Source organism: Chinchilla lanigera, unplaced genomic scaffold, assembly GCF_000276665.1.
Source record: "Chinchilla lanigera isolate Chin_1 unplaced genomic scaffold, ChiLan1.0 scaffold00066, whole genome shotgun sequence".
In the NCBI taxonomy this organism is placed as follows: domain Eukaryota; kingdom Metazoa; phylum Chordata; class Mammalia; order Rodentia; family Chinchillidae; genus Chinchilla; species Chinchilla lanigera.
This window is the reverse complement of record NW_004955467.1, coordinates 704,503-721,681: the sequence shown is the minus strand read 5'-3', so window position 1 is coordinate 721,681 and position 17,179 is coordinate 704,503. Positions and strand designations below refer to the sequence as shown.

General features: G+C 42.4%; 1 protein-coding gene across 2 annotated transcripts in view; it reads left to right on the top strand.

Annotated features, from left to right (window-relative positions):
* The window catches only part of Prpsap2 (phosphoribosyl pyrophosphate synthetase-associated protein 2), a 45,331-nt gene that overhangs the window by 494 nt on the left and 27,658 nt on the right, over positions 1-17,179 (top strand). Inside the window, exons 2-7 of one of the 2 annotated variants that reach the window (XM_005399288.2) lie at positions 4,578-4,672; positions 4,926-5,074; positions 6,240-6,292; positions 10,668-10,734; positions 13,558-13,730; positions 15,574-15,689. In XM_005399288.2, the coding sequence (XP_005399345.1) occupies positions 4,956-5,074; positions 6,240-6,292; positions 10,668-10,734; positions 13,558-13,730; positions 15,574-15,689 (528 nt within the window). In that variant the 5' untranslated portion in view covers positions 4,578-4,672; positions 4,926-4,955. The remainder of the gene's footprint in view (positions 1-4,577; positions 4,673-4,925; positions 5,075-6,239; positions 6,293-10,667; positions 10,735-13,557; positions 13,731-15,573; positions 15,690-17,179) is intronic. The other variant, XM_013522228.1, reaches the window with a different exon arrangement.

The window sequence follows — 17,179 nt, the reverse complement described above, 5'->3', positions numbered from 1 at the left end:
GCCGCGGGCGCAGTCGGCGCAGGACGGCGCTCTGCGGAGATGGAGCGAGGACCGCGGGTGCAGCGAGGTAGTGCTCGTTGTGCTGCTTGAATCGTTCGCCCCGGTCTGCTGCACTGATACGCGTTCTTCTTCCTTTAATACTGGCGCAACCTGGGTGCTTAGGTTTCGTCGGGGAGACGAATGCGGGTGAGGAAGTGTGATCAGGCGTGTTTACAGTTTTAATGCACAAATAAAAATAATCCACCCAAATTGTTGAACCCTGCCAAAGAATACCGTCCTTGTCCCTAGTCGTTTTCCGCTGTCTCCAGTCGTTGTTACGCAGTTCTGCTCACGTCATTTATCTTCGCATAGTGTTGAATATTTATATTGTGTGCACATGTAGAGTTTTACTGCGTTACCCCGTTCCTGACCGTTTCCCCAACTCGAGTTCCTCCTCTTAGAAAAATGTTGCTTTGAGCATGTGGCTTTTTCTTTGGGATAAATTCCAAGAATTGGAAATACTAAATCAAAGTTCTGCGTTCTTTCTGTGGTACTTACTATGAATTGCTTTCCAACCAAGGCATGTTTACAATAGACATCTTTCAGAATCTAGATATTTCTTCAATTATCTGTGTATGTGGAAGTCAGCAAGGTGTTGAGTCATTTTCTGTGCGGTTTGAGAGCCAGGCCACGCAGCCTCCTGTTGGGTACAACTAACTGTACTACGGATTACGCCCAGGCCAAGCTGTGTTCGCCGGGTGCTTAGCACAGCTTGCTTGTCTTCCTGACCTGCCGCTGTATGAAGCGGCTTCAGCTCGCCCACCTCCTGTGTTTGTCCCAGCCTTGCCACCAGCAGACAGTGCAGTTCCATTTGCTCATCATTGCAGCTCCCTGAGGTGAGCTTTATTCCACAAACATTTGTGGAGCTTCAGCCATGTGCCAGCTGCTGCTCTAGCCAGTGGGTATCCAGCAGAAAATATAATCGTTTAAAAAAAAATCCTCTGCTCCCTGGACCTTAAATTCTGGTGAGGGAAGCTTTTTACCACACATACATCTCTGGTCTGAGGCCCAGTAAAGCCAAGGGATATGCCCTAGGCCTGGCAGCTAATGACTGAATGGCAAGCCCAGGGCTTCACCTCCTCCAGTCACCTTTAGATGGCATGTGTATACAATGGATTTGTTTTTAGAGAGAAACCGTATAGTTTAGTGCAAGCCCTCCTCATCTGCTGTATAAATCACGTTAGGATAACCCAAAAAAGTAAGCACAGATGGACATTTCTGCTTGCGTGTCTGTGTGTGATGCTGGACGTCTAACCCAGGGCCTCCCACCATAGGTGAGTGCTGTGCCCCAGGGTCCGTGGTTTTTAAGTGACTGCTACTGTCCCAACCAAGTGACCACTTTCAATGTGATTTCATTCAGGAACAACAGATTCATAGCTCTCATTCAAAGAGGAGTGTGAGTTGCTCTTGAAGAGAGGCAGAGATTCTCTGGAAAGAATGTCTTTTCACACATTCTACAAATCTCACGCATCCTTGAGTAAATTTAGGCTAAACATAAAAGTAGTGTGTGGGGAAAAGTGGAACTGTATTCTCCATTTCACATTAAAACCGTATGGTAATGGGCCACCCCCTGCAGCTTTACCCTAGTGATCATCATGTTTCTAGGGCTGGCCTTGAACACTGACTTTTCCTTTTTTTTTGGAGACAGGATCTCACTAGTTCAGGCTGGCCTTGAACTCAGTATGTAGCCCAGACTGGCCTCCAGCTCACAGTTATCCTCCTGCATCAGCCGTCCTCATGCTGGGATCAAAACTTACTTTTCTTAAAACTTGATGAAGAGCGCAACTAAAATATCCAACAAGGGAAAGGAGAACTAAAGCTAAAAACAGCCTTACCCTTGACCAGCTTGTGAAATGAATAGGCACAGAGCACAACTATATTGACAGCCACTTCTCGATGGCTGCTCCTCCCACACCATGCCATTTTTGAGCATGGTCTTATATTAAGGCTTTTAGGGGAGTTGGGGGGTGTCCTATTTTGTTTTATTTTGGGAGGACTGACAGTGGAATGGGTTCTTCTGTGGTAAGCAAACGGATCTACACTTGAGCTACACCCTAAGCCCTTACATTAGGATTTGATTATTGAAGCTGGTGTCTGGAGATTAGAACTTCTGAGACTTGCAGTCAAGATAATTTGGGGAGCCGAGCGTGGTGGCACATGCCTGTAATCCCAGCACTTGGGAGGCTGAGGCCCAAGGATTGTTGCAAGTTTGAGGCCAGCCTGGGCTACAGAGTGAGCTCAAGGTCAGCCTGAACTGCATAGCGAGACCCTGTCTCAAAAAGACAAAAAAAAAAAAAAAAAAAAAAAAAAAAAAGACATGTGGGGTACTTGAGCCATGAGTGATAAGGCAAATCTTCAGGAAATACCCCGCAGAGGGGAACATGGCAAGGTGCAATCTTTGAAATGAGGATTGGAGGCTGTTTTGTAAATCTTAAGGGAGAGAGCCAGTGGCTAGAGACCACAGGGAGAAGTCTCAGGGTGTTTAAAGGAAGAAGGGAAGCCTTATACAAGAGCTGTTCAAGTTCTCCTACAGATAGGCTTTCAGCAACGGATGGATGGATGGGCCAAATTACCTCTGAAGACATCTTATACCTCAGTGTTTTCCTTCATTCCAACTCCTCTCAAGAACACCTGTGGTTTTAGCAGCTTCTGAAGGTTAAAGAGTATAAAAAGATGGCTTCCCATGCATATTATAGTACAGTATTGGGTAGATGACCAAGATATTAGAAGTAGAGTCTCCTGGAGTGTGTTCTGTATGCAGGGCACTACGTTAAGTGATTGGCAGGAATCTTACTAGTAACCTGGTGGGGTCAGTTTGCATGGATGAGGGAATTAAAGCTAAGAGATTTTATGTAATTTATGTGAGGCCTCAGTCAGTTAAGAGGAAGTAGAGGCCAAGATGCAAACACGATTTGGACTCCAAGGCCTGGGAGAATTAGTTTTGTTTCTGTTTACTGGACCTGTACACTCTGTTCCTAAACACAGGGGTGTTGGCTGAGAGATGGTAACAGAACATCTTAGAACCCTTCCCACTCCAAGTGTTGGTTAATAGTTATTTCTTTCATTTACACCATTCTCTATGCCCTGATTCTCACCAGCCTTCACAGTTGCTGTGCTCTCCTATAAAGCAGGGACTGGCAACCTTCTCTGTAAAAAATATTTTACAGATAATATTTTAGGCTTTGTGGGAAATACTTATCCTTTCATCCAAAGACAAGTTGTAAACAAATGTGGTGAAGTTTTACAAAAACAGGCTTTGGAGGGACCCGATTTAGCTTGTGGACTGTATTTGCTGATCCCTGCTCCAAAGCCACTTTGCATGGTAGACACTATTGGTCCCTTTTGTGCTCTTTAGGCTTTGATCATTTATGCCTACGTTTCTGTTTGTAATTTTTAGAATCAAGGTAAACTGCGCTGGTATAGTTGATAAGTTTTTCTCTTTTGGAAGTCCTTAGCTGTAAGAATGCCCTGTAAGGGAAGGGGCTGGACCTGCACAGACCTGCACTTTCCTAGCCAGCTGGTGGGGTGATACACCAGCTACCTGTGACCAGGCAGTTCCACTGCCTGTGTGCATGTGAACAGGAGACCTGCTTAGGACAGTAACTTATGCAAAAGTCTACACCATGGAGGACTAGGCAGCAGTTAGACTAGGCCTGTATCTTTTAACCCAGGTTGCTATAATAAGATTGTTTCATGAAGAGGCAAATTAAAAATTTGTACAGTGTGCTGGCAACATTGTATGTAATTTTTGTCCATTTTTTTTTTATAGCGGTCACCTTTCTAAATGCATACACAAAAGATAGAAAGGGCCTGAGGAAGGGGCTGGGGATTTAGCTCAGCGGCAAAGCGCCTGCCTGGCAAGCGCAAGGTTGTGAGTTCAGTTCCCGGTACCGGAGAAAAACCAAAAAAAAAAAAAAAAAAAAGAAAGGGCCTGAGGTGTCCAGTATCAAAGTGATAGGAACCCTCATTGCTGGGAAGGACTCTGGGATTGGGGCTTTAACTATCATGTTTTACAAGGAGGATATGTTTGTATATTACTTGAGTAATTAAAATTTAGGAATAACAAAGACAGTCAGCTCATTTTCAGCCCAATTCCTTGCAGACCTGCTCCCAAGTAAACATGCAACCAAGAAAAGGCAGTGGGCTTGCTGGCAAGTTGCCTTGCCTGCCAAGCCGCTGGACTGTGGCCAGCTTGTCCAACCTGGCATCCTCATTGCATAAGCAAGACTTAGTCCCAAGTGATTGTAACCTTGAGACCGGGGTTCTTTATATTTGTATCCTGCTGCCTGTCATTTGTGTGGTCACTTGACTTTGCTCCAAGGTTATTATCTTGTGTTCCAGTTGCAGGAAAAGAAGATGACAAGGTCAGTTGTAGACAGTGACAGAGGTACAGCTGAAAGGGCGGGGGAGGTTTGATGGGAAACAGGTATTACAGAAAAAGCCAGGTATAGATGGGTCATTTGTTCTTTATTTAAGGATCAATCAGTCCATGTCCTTGCTAATTAATGGCTCTGCCATTTTTCTGTGTGTTGATCCAGGAGGACTTTTGTTGTCAGAAAATAAAGGAGGTTGTCCATTATTGACTTTAAGCAGCAAACATTAAAACATTGAGCTCTTCAGCTCCGCCTTTCTTGTAAGTTTATTATTTATTCACAGTGGTTATGAAAACTAATTACATCATTTGGTAACATATCCATCAATTTGGAACCCTAAAATACAAATACATTTTATATATATATATATATATAATTCTCCCTGTAATATAAAAGACACCATTATGGTGAAAACCACTTTCCTTTAGTGAATGTTATTTGCTATTAAAAAGAATGCATTCAGATATATTTTGTATCATATGGCAATTCTTAATACATATTGTATCTTTCTAGGCTCAGAATTGGAAAATCTAGCAGGTTTTGATGTTTTGTGTGGCGCCTCCTGAATTGGAAACCAAGATGAACATAACCAAAGGAGGTCTGGTGTTGTTTTCAGCAAATTCCAATTCATCGTGTATGGAACTTTCAAAGAAAATTGCTGAGTGAGTTATAATTTTACCATTGAAATCTGCAATTATTATGTGATGTTTTAAATTTGATAATTGGGTTAGCAATGACTGTCAAGCTTAAAAGCAGATAATCTATATATCATCTATAATATTAAGGGCTCAGCTTTTCATAAACTGTCACAACTCCTGCATAGCCATGCAGTAGATGTTTATCGAATGCCTCATAAATGTTAGGCATTGTGTTTGAGGCAGTATGTATAGCATTATTTAAGTATAATGAACAGGGATGTAAGTGTATAGTGTGTGAGAATAGTTTATAGCTTACGGTTCAGTATAGTTTTGCATTTATTTGCATGCATTTATTGAACAAATTTGAACTCCTGCTATATCTCATACTTTGATCTACATGTTAGGGATTAATGATGAGTAGACTAGTCAAGATTCTTCCTTAGGAAATTTACATTTTAGTATGAGAGCCAGATACAATATTCAAACCAAATGCAGTCATCAAGATAATTTTATGTAGTAGTGATAATGCCATGAAAAGAGCAGAGCGACAGTAAGGGTGGGCAAGGCAGGTTGTTCTGCCTTAGCCTGGGTGCTCCAGCTGCCTTTTAAAGTGAAGAGATGAGCTGGTTGTGGTGGTGCATGTTTGTAATACCAGCACTACCCAGCACTAGGGAGGTGGAGACAGGAAGATTGCAGTGAGTTCAAGGACAACTACCAGGAGTTTGATGAGAGCCAGAGCTACATAATGAGCTCTGCCAGCCTGAACTACATAGCAAGTCCCTGTCTCAGAAAGAAAGAAGGGAGGGAGGGAGAGTGAAGAAGAAGGAAGAGGCAGGAAAAGAAGGTGGTATATGAATTGAGATGAGCCACCAAGTACAGGTCTGGGGGCAGAGCCCTCCAGGTAGCAGGATCAGCAGGTCCCAAGGCCTGTAATGTGGAGGACAAGGTATTGGTGTATGTCAGAAATGTGGGCTGCAGGGTGTGAAGACCAGCAAGATGATTGGCAGGGCAGGCAGAGGTGGACTACATAGGCCTTGAGTAGACATGGGTTGGAGTAGACAGGGAACTGACACAGCAATTTAATATTGACTTTAAATTCTGTAATAAGAATAACTTTTATCATCCTTAAATAGAGATTTTGGATCTGCTCTATTACCTTCTCAGCTTTTCCCCTCTTTCTCTTCTCTAGGCGCCTCGGAGTAGAGATGGGTAAAGTGCAGGTTTACCAGGAACCTAACCGAGGTGAGCTATCTTAGACGTGGGTATTTTTAATGTTTTGTGAAATATGGCAAGTGATTCAGGCCTTTGTTCTCCACCACTGAGACAATTTGATTCCATTATCCAGTACCAAGAGCAGGAAGTCAGGCAGGCAAGGTGGAAAGGAGTGGTTTATTTTAGCTCTCACTGATACTGACTAGATATATAATCCTGGTGTAAGTCACATGTAGGGGCTTGAACACCAGTGCTTAGACCTGATTCAATAAAAACTGCATAAATATGCAAAACTGTTGGTCAGTTGAATGAAAACAGTTGCTCAGCTCTTAGTTGAATTCACATTACCTTAGGCTGGATGAATAAATCCTGTGTGTCTAATTTTAGTTGGTTTCACTATACAATTCAGCTGCCCTTGAACTCACTTTGTAGCCCAGGCTGGCCTTGAACTCACAGCAGTCCTCCTGCCTCAGCCTTCTGAGTGCTAGGATGACAGGCGTGTGCCATCATACCTGAGAAAGTTCTTCATTTTTAAGAGATGGTTTTCTCCATGTTGTCCCAACTGGGCTTTAACTCTTGGGCTCCAGCAGTCCTCTTGCTTCAGCCCCCTAATAGCTGGGATTATAAGTGCACATCACCATTACAGGCTTTTTTTTTTGCCAGGATGGAACCCAGGTCCCATGTATAGTGGGTACTTGTACACTGTACCACTGAACTACATCCCTGGTCCCTGGTTGGTTCTTTATTTCCACTTGGGGTGCCATGTGTTAGACTTTTTGAAGTCTTGTTGGAAATTTTTTGCTCTATTTCTGTTGTCACAATCCTATGTGTTATTTAATCTTTATAATTTCATTGGAAATGGTAGATATTTGAAGTTATTCTAGCAGAGCAATGGACAGCCCACATGAAAAGTTACACGTTACTAACCTTTCTGGACTCTGAATATGTAGGGCTGTTTTGAGGATTGACTGGAATGATCTATGTATCTCACACAGTTCTTGGCACAATAAATAAATACTTGTTGCCTTTCTTTTCACTACAGATTTTGTCAAGTATTTAAATATTAGAGAGTTTTCAGGAGGCTTTGGTAGAAAGGCACAAGTTTGTTTTTCCCTACTCATTTATCCAGCACTGCCTGCCGTCCGATAAGATCCCTCCATTGGCTTTGTTAGAGAAAAATATGACCGAAGAAAAAGGAGCAGGGAATCTGAGGAACACTGTCCACTAAAGGAGATTGGATGAGAAAGGAACTACAGGGAGGCCTAGCAGTGTGAGACCTGGGGAGGCTGCTGCACTGGCCAGGTTTATGAATGGAGTGTTTACTTGGTGTCTGTTGGGAAGAAGGGAGAGAACTAAAATCTGAGGAATCTTGTTGTCACTAGATGCTGAAAAATTGAGTTTAGGGATGATTTTAGGGGTGAGGTTCCAGAAGTAGCAGCATCAAGATTCAAATCCACATCTCCTTGCCTCTAAAGCTCATTTTCGGGGGAGCGCTGGTCTTTGGACCGGCGGCTCACTCCCAGCCTCGTCGTTCCCCGGAAGGAGGGCTTCCGGTGCACAGGGAGCCACGGGTGGGGAGCGCCAGTCTTCTGGCTGGCTAGCTTCCTGCCTGGTGGCTCCCGGAGGGTGGGCCCCTAGCACATGGGGAGCCATGCAGCGGCAAGCTTTGTTGCACGCCAGCCCTTAGGCCGGCCGCTGCCTCTCAATTGAGATCTATCATGACACAGAGAAACAGTGACACAATTGGCCCACCATGCACCGACTGCAGTTGCCCACCCACGGATGTGTGTGAATCATTGAAACTTTGAACAACCCCTGGGAATACATGCCATACAACGGGCCACTCTTGCTCCTGCCATTGAGAACCAGAAAGGTCCAGAGCCAGCAGAGAAGCAGCTGCTGAACAAGGACTCAGAGAACATGAAAATGCAGACTAAGCCCACGGAGTCAGAGGTCCAGTGGACTGGGGTCATCAGAGCCGCTTGGAAGCTGTAAACTAGGAGGACCTTGCACAATACCTGCAGAGACTCATTGGAAGCCATTCTTCCCCTGACAGTACAGGCTGTGGTAGAGCTTCGGAGAAGTGTGCAGCAGGATTCCTGCTGCCGGTGCCGACAGTTGGGGAGAGACACTAACTGGTTGTGGGGTCCCAAAGCAATGGGAAGCTGGAGAGAAAAAGCTACAGAGAATGGCTTTCACCCCAGATAGCTCTCTTGAGATGTAAGTAAGAATTGCCTCCTCAGTATTCTATAGCCATGATGAGGAGGAGGCCAAGGAGAGAAAACAAAGAGACCGAGAAAAAGCAGCTGCTTTTGCTGCACCACTAAGAGAAACAGATCCCAGGTCTGATTCCCGGGGCTCCAAGAAGAACTCGACAACTGCATTCATCTGCTACCGCTGTTAAAAGCCAGGCCACCTCAAGAGGAACTGCCCTAAGAGGCCCCATGGGCCATGCCCTGGATGCAGAGGAGACCACTGGAGATCGGTCTGCCCTCTGAGGTGGAGGCCCCAGAGCTCAGACCCATGCTACCAGTTAGTCCAACAGGAATGAGAGGGCTTGGGGCATGGTCTGCCTTCTCCCTTTGGCCAGACCGTCATCTCCATCAAGGAGTCCTGGGTAATCATGACTGTGGAGGAACAAGAAAGCAGCCTGTTGCTAGACACAGGTGCAAGTCTCTCAGTCCTTTTCAATCCTGGCCTTCCTTCCAGCCGTCATACCTCAGTGACAGGAGTCACTGGTGAGGAGGTAATATGCTATTTTTGACAACCCTTAGGCTGTAACTACTTATTAGATCCTTCTTGCATATCTCTGTCTTCCTGAGAAACCACTTTGAAGATACCACCATGTATTAGAGCAGCCATTGATATTTTCCTGCTAATCTATCCATAACTGTATAAAGTTTGTAATGTTCCTATCCTATTTCATAAATGGATGTCTGTTTATTATTATGTGTTTCCTACAACAACCATTGAGAATAGTTAATGATTTTTCAATAGGTCACTCATGTATAGCTCTATTTATTTTCTTTAGAAGCCACTTTGAAGATACCAAAGTATATCACAACAGCTCTTGATAATTTCCTACCTCTTTTGTCTCTAACTCACTATTATTTGTCTATTTGTTTTCCTGAGAAACTATTTTGTAGATAACGATATGTAAAACAATAACCATTGATAATTTCCTACCATTTTGTCTGTAATTTGCTAAGTCCCCCCTATTATTATGTTATCCTTCTTTTACTCTTTAAAATTAAAAAAAAAGCTCATTTTCTTAGCATTGTACCTCATTGTTTCATAAACATCGATCTGTTCTAGCCATCATTTTTTAAAAAAAGAATAGTACTATGAACACCCACGTGTGTATCTACCCCCTGTGTTCTACAGTTAATATTTTACCATTTGATTTTGTGTTTGTGAAACTATTTGAAAGTAAACTGCAGACATCAATACACGTAACTCCTGGATATTTGACTAATATCTTCTAAGAGGAAATCCTTTCTTTTACAGAAGTATGGTATTTTATCATTTTTAAAGATAACAGTAATTCTTTCATTACATAATATTGGTCTGTCTTCAGATTTTCCATTGCCCTAAAAGGCCTTTAATAGCTGCTCTCCCCTGCCCCAAAATCCTGTTAAAGGAACCCAGGACTTTGCACTTAGTAGGCAAGCACCCTGTCACCAAGCTACACCCCCAACCCTATAATTGTTGCCCTGCTCATCCCCAACCTCCCTAGCCAAACTAGGATTCTTAGTTCAAACAATCTGGTCTTTTTTTTTCCCTTTTTTTTCTGGTACCAGGAATTGAACTCACGACCTTGCGCTTGCTGGGCAGGCGCTGTGCCGCTGAGCTAAATCCCCAGCCCCAACAATCTGGTCTTTATGTCCCTTTAGTCTTTCATTGCTTCTAGAACAGTGGTTTCATCTTTTTTTTTTTTCTTCCTATGCCATTGACTGAAGAGAGTGTCTTGTAGATTGTCCCATTCTGGTTTTATCCATTTGTTTCTCCATGATGGTCACAATGTTTTGAGAGTAAAGAAACTAGATCTTATTTCCCCTTGTTCTCACAACGTACATCATTTTGTACCTAAGTCCTCCAAAGATACTGACTGAGTGAGCATATCAGTTACATGTGCATGCATTAGAGCACAGCACTCAGCAGTGTATTGATTCACTTCATGAGAAATGGAATTCTCACTTAAGGTATCTTTTAACTAAATGTGTTTCAAAAATGTGATTAATGGTGATTGGTATGTTTATTATCTCTTGTAGCATTTGAAATGTAATAAATTCTATAGTAGTTCCAGTTTCCATGTTTTATAGCAATGGGGAATGATGTACTTTTCTTATTTTAAAAAAATTTCAGCTATATGCGCTCCCCTCCTCTTTTTCCCTTTTCCTGCCAGAAACAAGAGTACAGATTCAAGAGTCTGTGAGGGGAAAAGATGTTTTCATCATCCAGACTGTCTCAAAGTAAGTAGTTATTGAACAGAGATGTTTTTGCCTTCTGAGTTGCTATTTCTGCAGAAGTGTTTAGAATAATAAGAACTGGCTAGCCGGGAAGAATTAAGAGAATCATAAAATTAATTTTTCGGACATAACTGCTGATTATTATGTTTCTTTCCCTTTTTTCTTTTTTTATTTCCTTTCTATCCTTCTTTCTTTTGTGTTTTGGGGCAGGGTCTCACTGTGTTGCCCAAGTTGGCCCCAAACTCTTGTACTCAGGTGATCTCTCTGCCTTAGACTACCAGGTAACCACACCCAATCTTTTCAGGGTTCTTAAAGCATGGAAATAATCAAGTTTCAGAGTAGAGGCTCTTAGTGATAGGCCCATTAAGTTTCCCAGCAATGAATAACCAAATTTTTTTTCTAAGCAGAGGGTCAAACCCAGGGTTTTACACAGTGTAGACAAGTACTTTACTGCTGAGTTACACCCCCAGCCAATAACCAGAATTTTGTAAAACTTACAAGAAAGTACTTCTATTTCTCCCTTCCAGAAGGGGAGGGGAGGCTGGTGAGGGGGAGTTTTTGGGAAGGGTTTTTAAAGCTTTCACTGGGGATAATTTAAAAGCAACCGCCTTTATTATCTTACTGCATAAATTAAATGAGCTGAAAAGATAAAAGGCTGGACTGAAGGAAGGTATATTTTCTTCAGTGTGCATGTGTCTGGAAAGTGTGAGCTGAGTGCAGAAAGTTCAGTGTGGTGCGCCTGCACCACTTTTCAGTAAGCAGCATCTGGAAGGAGGACAGTCATATGGAGCCCCTGTTTCTATCATGCATTTGTGCCCAGAAAGTTCTTCCCTCAGAACAGTTACTTTTTTCTCTCTATAATGGCCTGGCCATACCTTCAGTCCTGGATTTTCCAGCTCAACAGTGGTCCCTCGATTCCAGCTTAATCTCCCTGGGGATGAAGTCTCCCTGGGGTAGCCTGCAGGCACTCATTGCTGGAAGGTGGAAGGCGGCTCAGCTGATCCTTGTAGAAGCTGTGAGTGATGCAGAGCAGAGACCCTCAGTGCCCAACCTCAGCTAGACAGAGTGGCTGTACGGTGATGAGAAACTCACCCTTCCAGCTTGATCCTGCTGTCTCTCTGTAAAGATAGGAAAGGGACACAATATACTATTCGACGTGAGCACACCTGAGAATCATAAGATGTAGGAAGAGGACTTTTCCTGAATACCTCTTACCTGCTTAACAGCAGAGCCTTCCTAAAGAAATCATGTCCTAAATCTCCTCCCTGAAGTTTGAGAGTTTTCCAGCTAAGAAAAACTGACTTCTGGCATAAAGCTAGAAGAGAAAACGCACCAAGATAATTAGTCGTCTAAACAGACATCGTCACACAAGTGTGTCTTGTCTCCTGTCTGCTCTCCTAAGGACTTATTTATCTTTTCCGAGTCGCTTCTTTTCCTTTTAAGGGTCCTTTCTCCTCTTGTCTTCCCTTAGTAAGGTGGTATATAAACGCCAAATTCTAGCTACTACTTTGAGCCATATTTTCTGTGAGCCCTCCCCTTTGCAAAGGCCTCAGAAGAAAATGTTACTGTCTAGGTCAGTTTGGAAAGTGCATCATTTTTAGCTTAGAGTCTGGATTTTTCTGCATGCTGAATATAGATAGATACAGAAATACATATAGAAAAATAGCAAAGAAAGAGGAAAAAAGCCAAATTCCAGGAACTTTCCCCTTGGAACAAATATACTTTCACCAGAATTATCTCTGTGTTGGTCTTATGTTTCATTGAGATGAAATCACAGAATCCCACCTGTCCTTGGAAAAAGGGTGGCTGGTACCTATTGTTACATCCCATCCCCTGGTGAGCATGTGTGCCATGAGGGAGGTCTTGGCTGGCCTTTGATGTGGTGCGCTTGCTTCCACTTCTGCTGAACTTCAGGGTCCTCAGCAGAGCTGAGTGTGAGGGCACCAAGTGCTTGCTGTCCCAGTGCCACTGTCTTGCTGCCCAGGCTTGCATCTAGGCCAGGTGCTGTGGAGGACCTACCTGAGCCTGAGCCAATACCAGGAAGTGAGGGTGCAGGCACAGGACAGTGCAGGCTGCCCCAACTCTCAGGTATTTGCAGTTATGTTTCCTCAGAGCCAAGTATGATTCCAGAGAAGCTGTGTAGATTGCTGGGGGAGACATTAGATGTCAGAGACCCCATTAATTAGGGCTTTGGAAGGGTGACTGCTTATCCTTCCCATTTTCAAGATGTTCATTTTTTTATTTTTACTGATTTTTATTTCAACACTGTTGTCATCTGGTTTCCTGTAATTCAGACAAGACTTTGATCATTTGAGTTGAGTGGTGGAAGCCTTGTTCTTTGTGCTCAGTGTTTGGGAGCTTTGGAGTGCCTTTATCATCCTTTCACATAGAGTACTTTTCTTACATTTGAGTTACTTCATCAGGTGCCAGTCTTCTCACTAGATAGCAACAGAAAACCCACTCACCCAGATGTTCTGTGTTTCACTCACACAGTCATTTAGAACTATTTGTGGAATGTCTGCTCTATGTGAATTGGAGTTACAGGTGTGTGAGGCCTTTCTAATCAAAACAGGCAAGGATCTACTCTGGAGTTTTATGTTCTAATGGAGGAAGACATGGAGAATGGAATTAATAGATGAGATGATCCAGTATGTCAGAAGGTGATGAGTAAAACAGCATGGCAAGGAATTGGGAATGATGAGGGTGAGAGGGGAAGGGAGCAGATGGCAGGTGCTTTGTGGATGGTGGCATTGGAGCATCTAGCCCCACAGGGAAATCCTGCCAGGTGTCTCATACCTCTCGGTGGAATTCTTTGTCTGCTTACAGGGATGTGAACACCACCATCATGGAGCTCCTGATCATGGTATATGCATGTAAGACCTCTTGTGCCAAGAGCATCATTGGCGTGATCCCTTACTTTCCTTACAGCAAACAGTGCAAGATGAGAAAAAGAGGCTCCATTGTCTCTAAACTGCTGGCTTCCATGATGTGCAAAGCTGGTAAGGACAATAGATCTTTGACAGCTATGGGGCCTGGAGGTTTGATTTTTACCTTAGAAATCCCAGGGCTGGCGATAGAGCTCAGTAGTGCAGTGCCTTCCTGGCAAGTACGAGATGCTGAGTTCGATTCCCAGTACCCGCACAATAAAAAGAAATTCCAAACCTTCAAAATGCCAGAGTAAAAATAGTGACACAGCTTTTAAAGACAGCTAGTTTACGTACTAGTCTACCCTTTTCCAGAGAGATGTGTGCCAAGACCCCTAGTAGTGCCTCCAGCCGTGGGTAGTACTAAACCCTGTATATAAGCATGACAGCACTGTGGTAGTATATCTGATAACCAAGATAGCTAGTAAGTGACTAACAGGTAGGTACTGTATGTAGTGTGGATACATTGTGCCTGGCAGGACATAGTGGGAGGCGTGAAATTTAATCACACCACTCTGAATGATGTGCAGTTGGCAATTTATGAATCATACATTTCTGGACTTTTTCCACTTAATATTTTTGGACCATGGGTAACAGAAATTGCCGAAAGTAAAACTACAGGTAAAGGGGGACTACTTTAAAGAATTCTTTGTTTCCAGCTCCCTAAAACACAGAGGTGATAGGGATGGCTTTTGTTTTCCTTTTTCCTTTTTCTGTGGTTTCACAGATTTAAAAAAAATTTTTTTTCATCAGTACATGTTTGTAATACATAATAACTGTATTCGTTGTAGGGAGTTCGTACATGCATGTGTCACACCTTAATCCTTTTACTTCCCCTCCCTCCTATCTCTCTCCATCTCTAGAGCCCCTTTCCATCTTCAAAAAGTCTACTAAATTCTTTATTTAAAAACTATATTGAAATGAGAATTTTACAGCCATGTGGATGTTGTTTCAAAAGAAGTCATAATGCTGAACTCTTAATGCAGCAGCTGTTTATATCTTGGCCTTCTCCCCTTCCCTGGGACAAATAGACATGTTTTATAAACCATGTATTTTGTTTTGTGTTGAGTGTTCTCAGGTAACAGCCTAAGTATTTTCTCCTTCTTTCTAAATAATCGTCATAGTTTCATTGTGTTTAGTTATTGTACATGTGTGCACATTGCTGTATGTCTCTGTGTGCTTGTGTATATATGTATGTGGTTAGAGAGGGTATATATCACAGAACATATGCACAAAGAGGAAGATCAAAAATCCCCTGCATCACTACATTTTAGCACAGACACTTCTGTGGAATACAGTTTCTAGGCTAGCTTCCAAAGTAGACAAAAACAAGAAAATTTTTGAAAAACTCAAACCCGAGCATTCTTAGGCACACCTGCTTGGAAACACTGTGGTAAGCCCTGATATAGAGAGCAGGGCAGCTCACTGAGTTGTCTGGAAAAGATCCACCCTTCTCTTCCAGCCTTGTTCCTGAGTGGACCACAAGGCTCTCTTGGCTGCTTTCTGGGGCAAGTATTACTTTTTAAAGTTTTCATACTGAATTTTCCATGCTTTTCTGGAGATCATTTCAGATATCCTTTGAGGATGCAGTGCAAGTCCAGTTTCCAGGCTGGTGCATCTTCCGATTGGGCTTTGCCATCCTGTTAAGGAAACTTTAAAGAAAATATAATCTGCCTTACTAGAATTTTAGAGACATTTGTATATTACTGTCTTTGCTATTTAAATGGATGTGAAAGTCATGCATCTCATAATACTAAAAAATCTGAATAACATAAGTGCTGAGTTTTGATAAAGTGCTGGTTTTCATAAGCAGTGATTCCATCGTAACTTACCAATTTTACTTTATATAATGTTTATTTCCTACAGCACAACCTGCATTTAAGCTATTTATGCACTTGTATCTGCTTTAATTTTGAAGGCCTAACTCATCTCATTACTATGGATTTACACCAGAAGGAAATCCAGGGCTTCTTCAATATTCCTGTTGACAATTTAAGAGCATCGCCCTTTCTTTTACAATACATTCAAGAAGAGGTGAGTAGCTCAAGTGTTTTCATTTTAGTATTCGGGTGAAGATATCATGTCTTAGCTTTCTGACACTGTGACAAAATAAGAAAAACAACTTAAGGGAGGGAAGATGATTTTGGCCCACAGTTTCTGAGATTTCAGGCATTGGTCAGCGGCCTCACTGCTTTTAGGCCTGTGCAAGGCAGAAATGTCATGGTAGAAAGCCATGGTGGAGGAAAGCTGTTTACCTCATGGCAAGCCCGGAAGCTGGGACAGAGTAAAGGGGCAAGGACAAGATAACCCTTCTAGGTTACACCCCCAGTACCCCACTTCCTCCAACTAGGTCTCCTGGTAGTCTATTCAGCTGTGAAATCAGTGGATTAACCCATTGGTGAGGTGAGCACCCCCATGATCCAGTCACTTTCCAAGGGTGCACCTCGAACACATGAGCCTTCTGGGGGACATTGTTTCTCCAGACCTTTTTTGTTGCTGTTATTGGGTGTGAGGTTGTATCTCACTGGGGTTCAACTAATGATAATGAAGCTGTTCTCACTTAATTTGTTGACCATTTGTATATCTTCTTTGGAGAGATATCTGTTCAGGTCTTTTACATTTTTTAAATGTTGAGTTGCCTTTTATTATTGAGTCAAAGGAGTTCTTTATGCTGGATACTAGACTCTTAATTCAGATATGTGATTTTCAGATCTTTCCCCCCATTCTACCAATTGTCTTTTTACTTTCTTGATAGTGTCCTTTGATACACAAAAGATTATAATGTTGATGAAGTCCAGTTTACTTTTGCAAAATTGTCACTTGTGCTTTTGGTAGAATATTTAAGAAAATGCTATCAAATCCAGTCATTACGTTGTGTTCCTGTTTTCTTTTAAGAGTTTCATAGTTTCAGCTCTTATGTATACGTCAGTGGTGGCAAACCTATGGTACAGGCAGCGACTTGTTTGTATCATTGAAAGCTCTAAAAGATTTAATCCATGTAGAGCTATTTTTGTGTTATGAGCTGTAGAGGCCCAGCTTCATTCTTTTGCATGTGGATATATAATTGTCCAGCATCACCTGTTGAAAAGATTATTCATATCCCCATTGAATGGTTTGGACGCCTGTGGTCAAAAATCAATTAACCATCAATATTTGGGATTCCTTTGGACTGTCACTTGGTCTGTGTGTTTATGTCAGTATCATACTCAGTTTAGATGGAAATTGGGAAGTGTGAGTCTTTCAACTTTCCTCCTTTTCAAGATTGTTTTGTTTGTTGGGGCTTGCAATTCCATGCATTTGGGAATTGGCTTTTCTATTTGTGCAAAAAAGGTTATTAGGGATGATATCAGATGTGTAGATCCCTGTGTTGCCATCTTAACTCTTCCAGCCATGGATGCAGAGATATTTTCCCATATATTTAGTTATTTAATGTCTTTAAGTAACATTTTATCGTTTTCAATGCAGGCTTTCACTTCCTAGCCTAGATTTAATTTAACCCTAGCTTATTTTTTTATGTTGTTGTA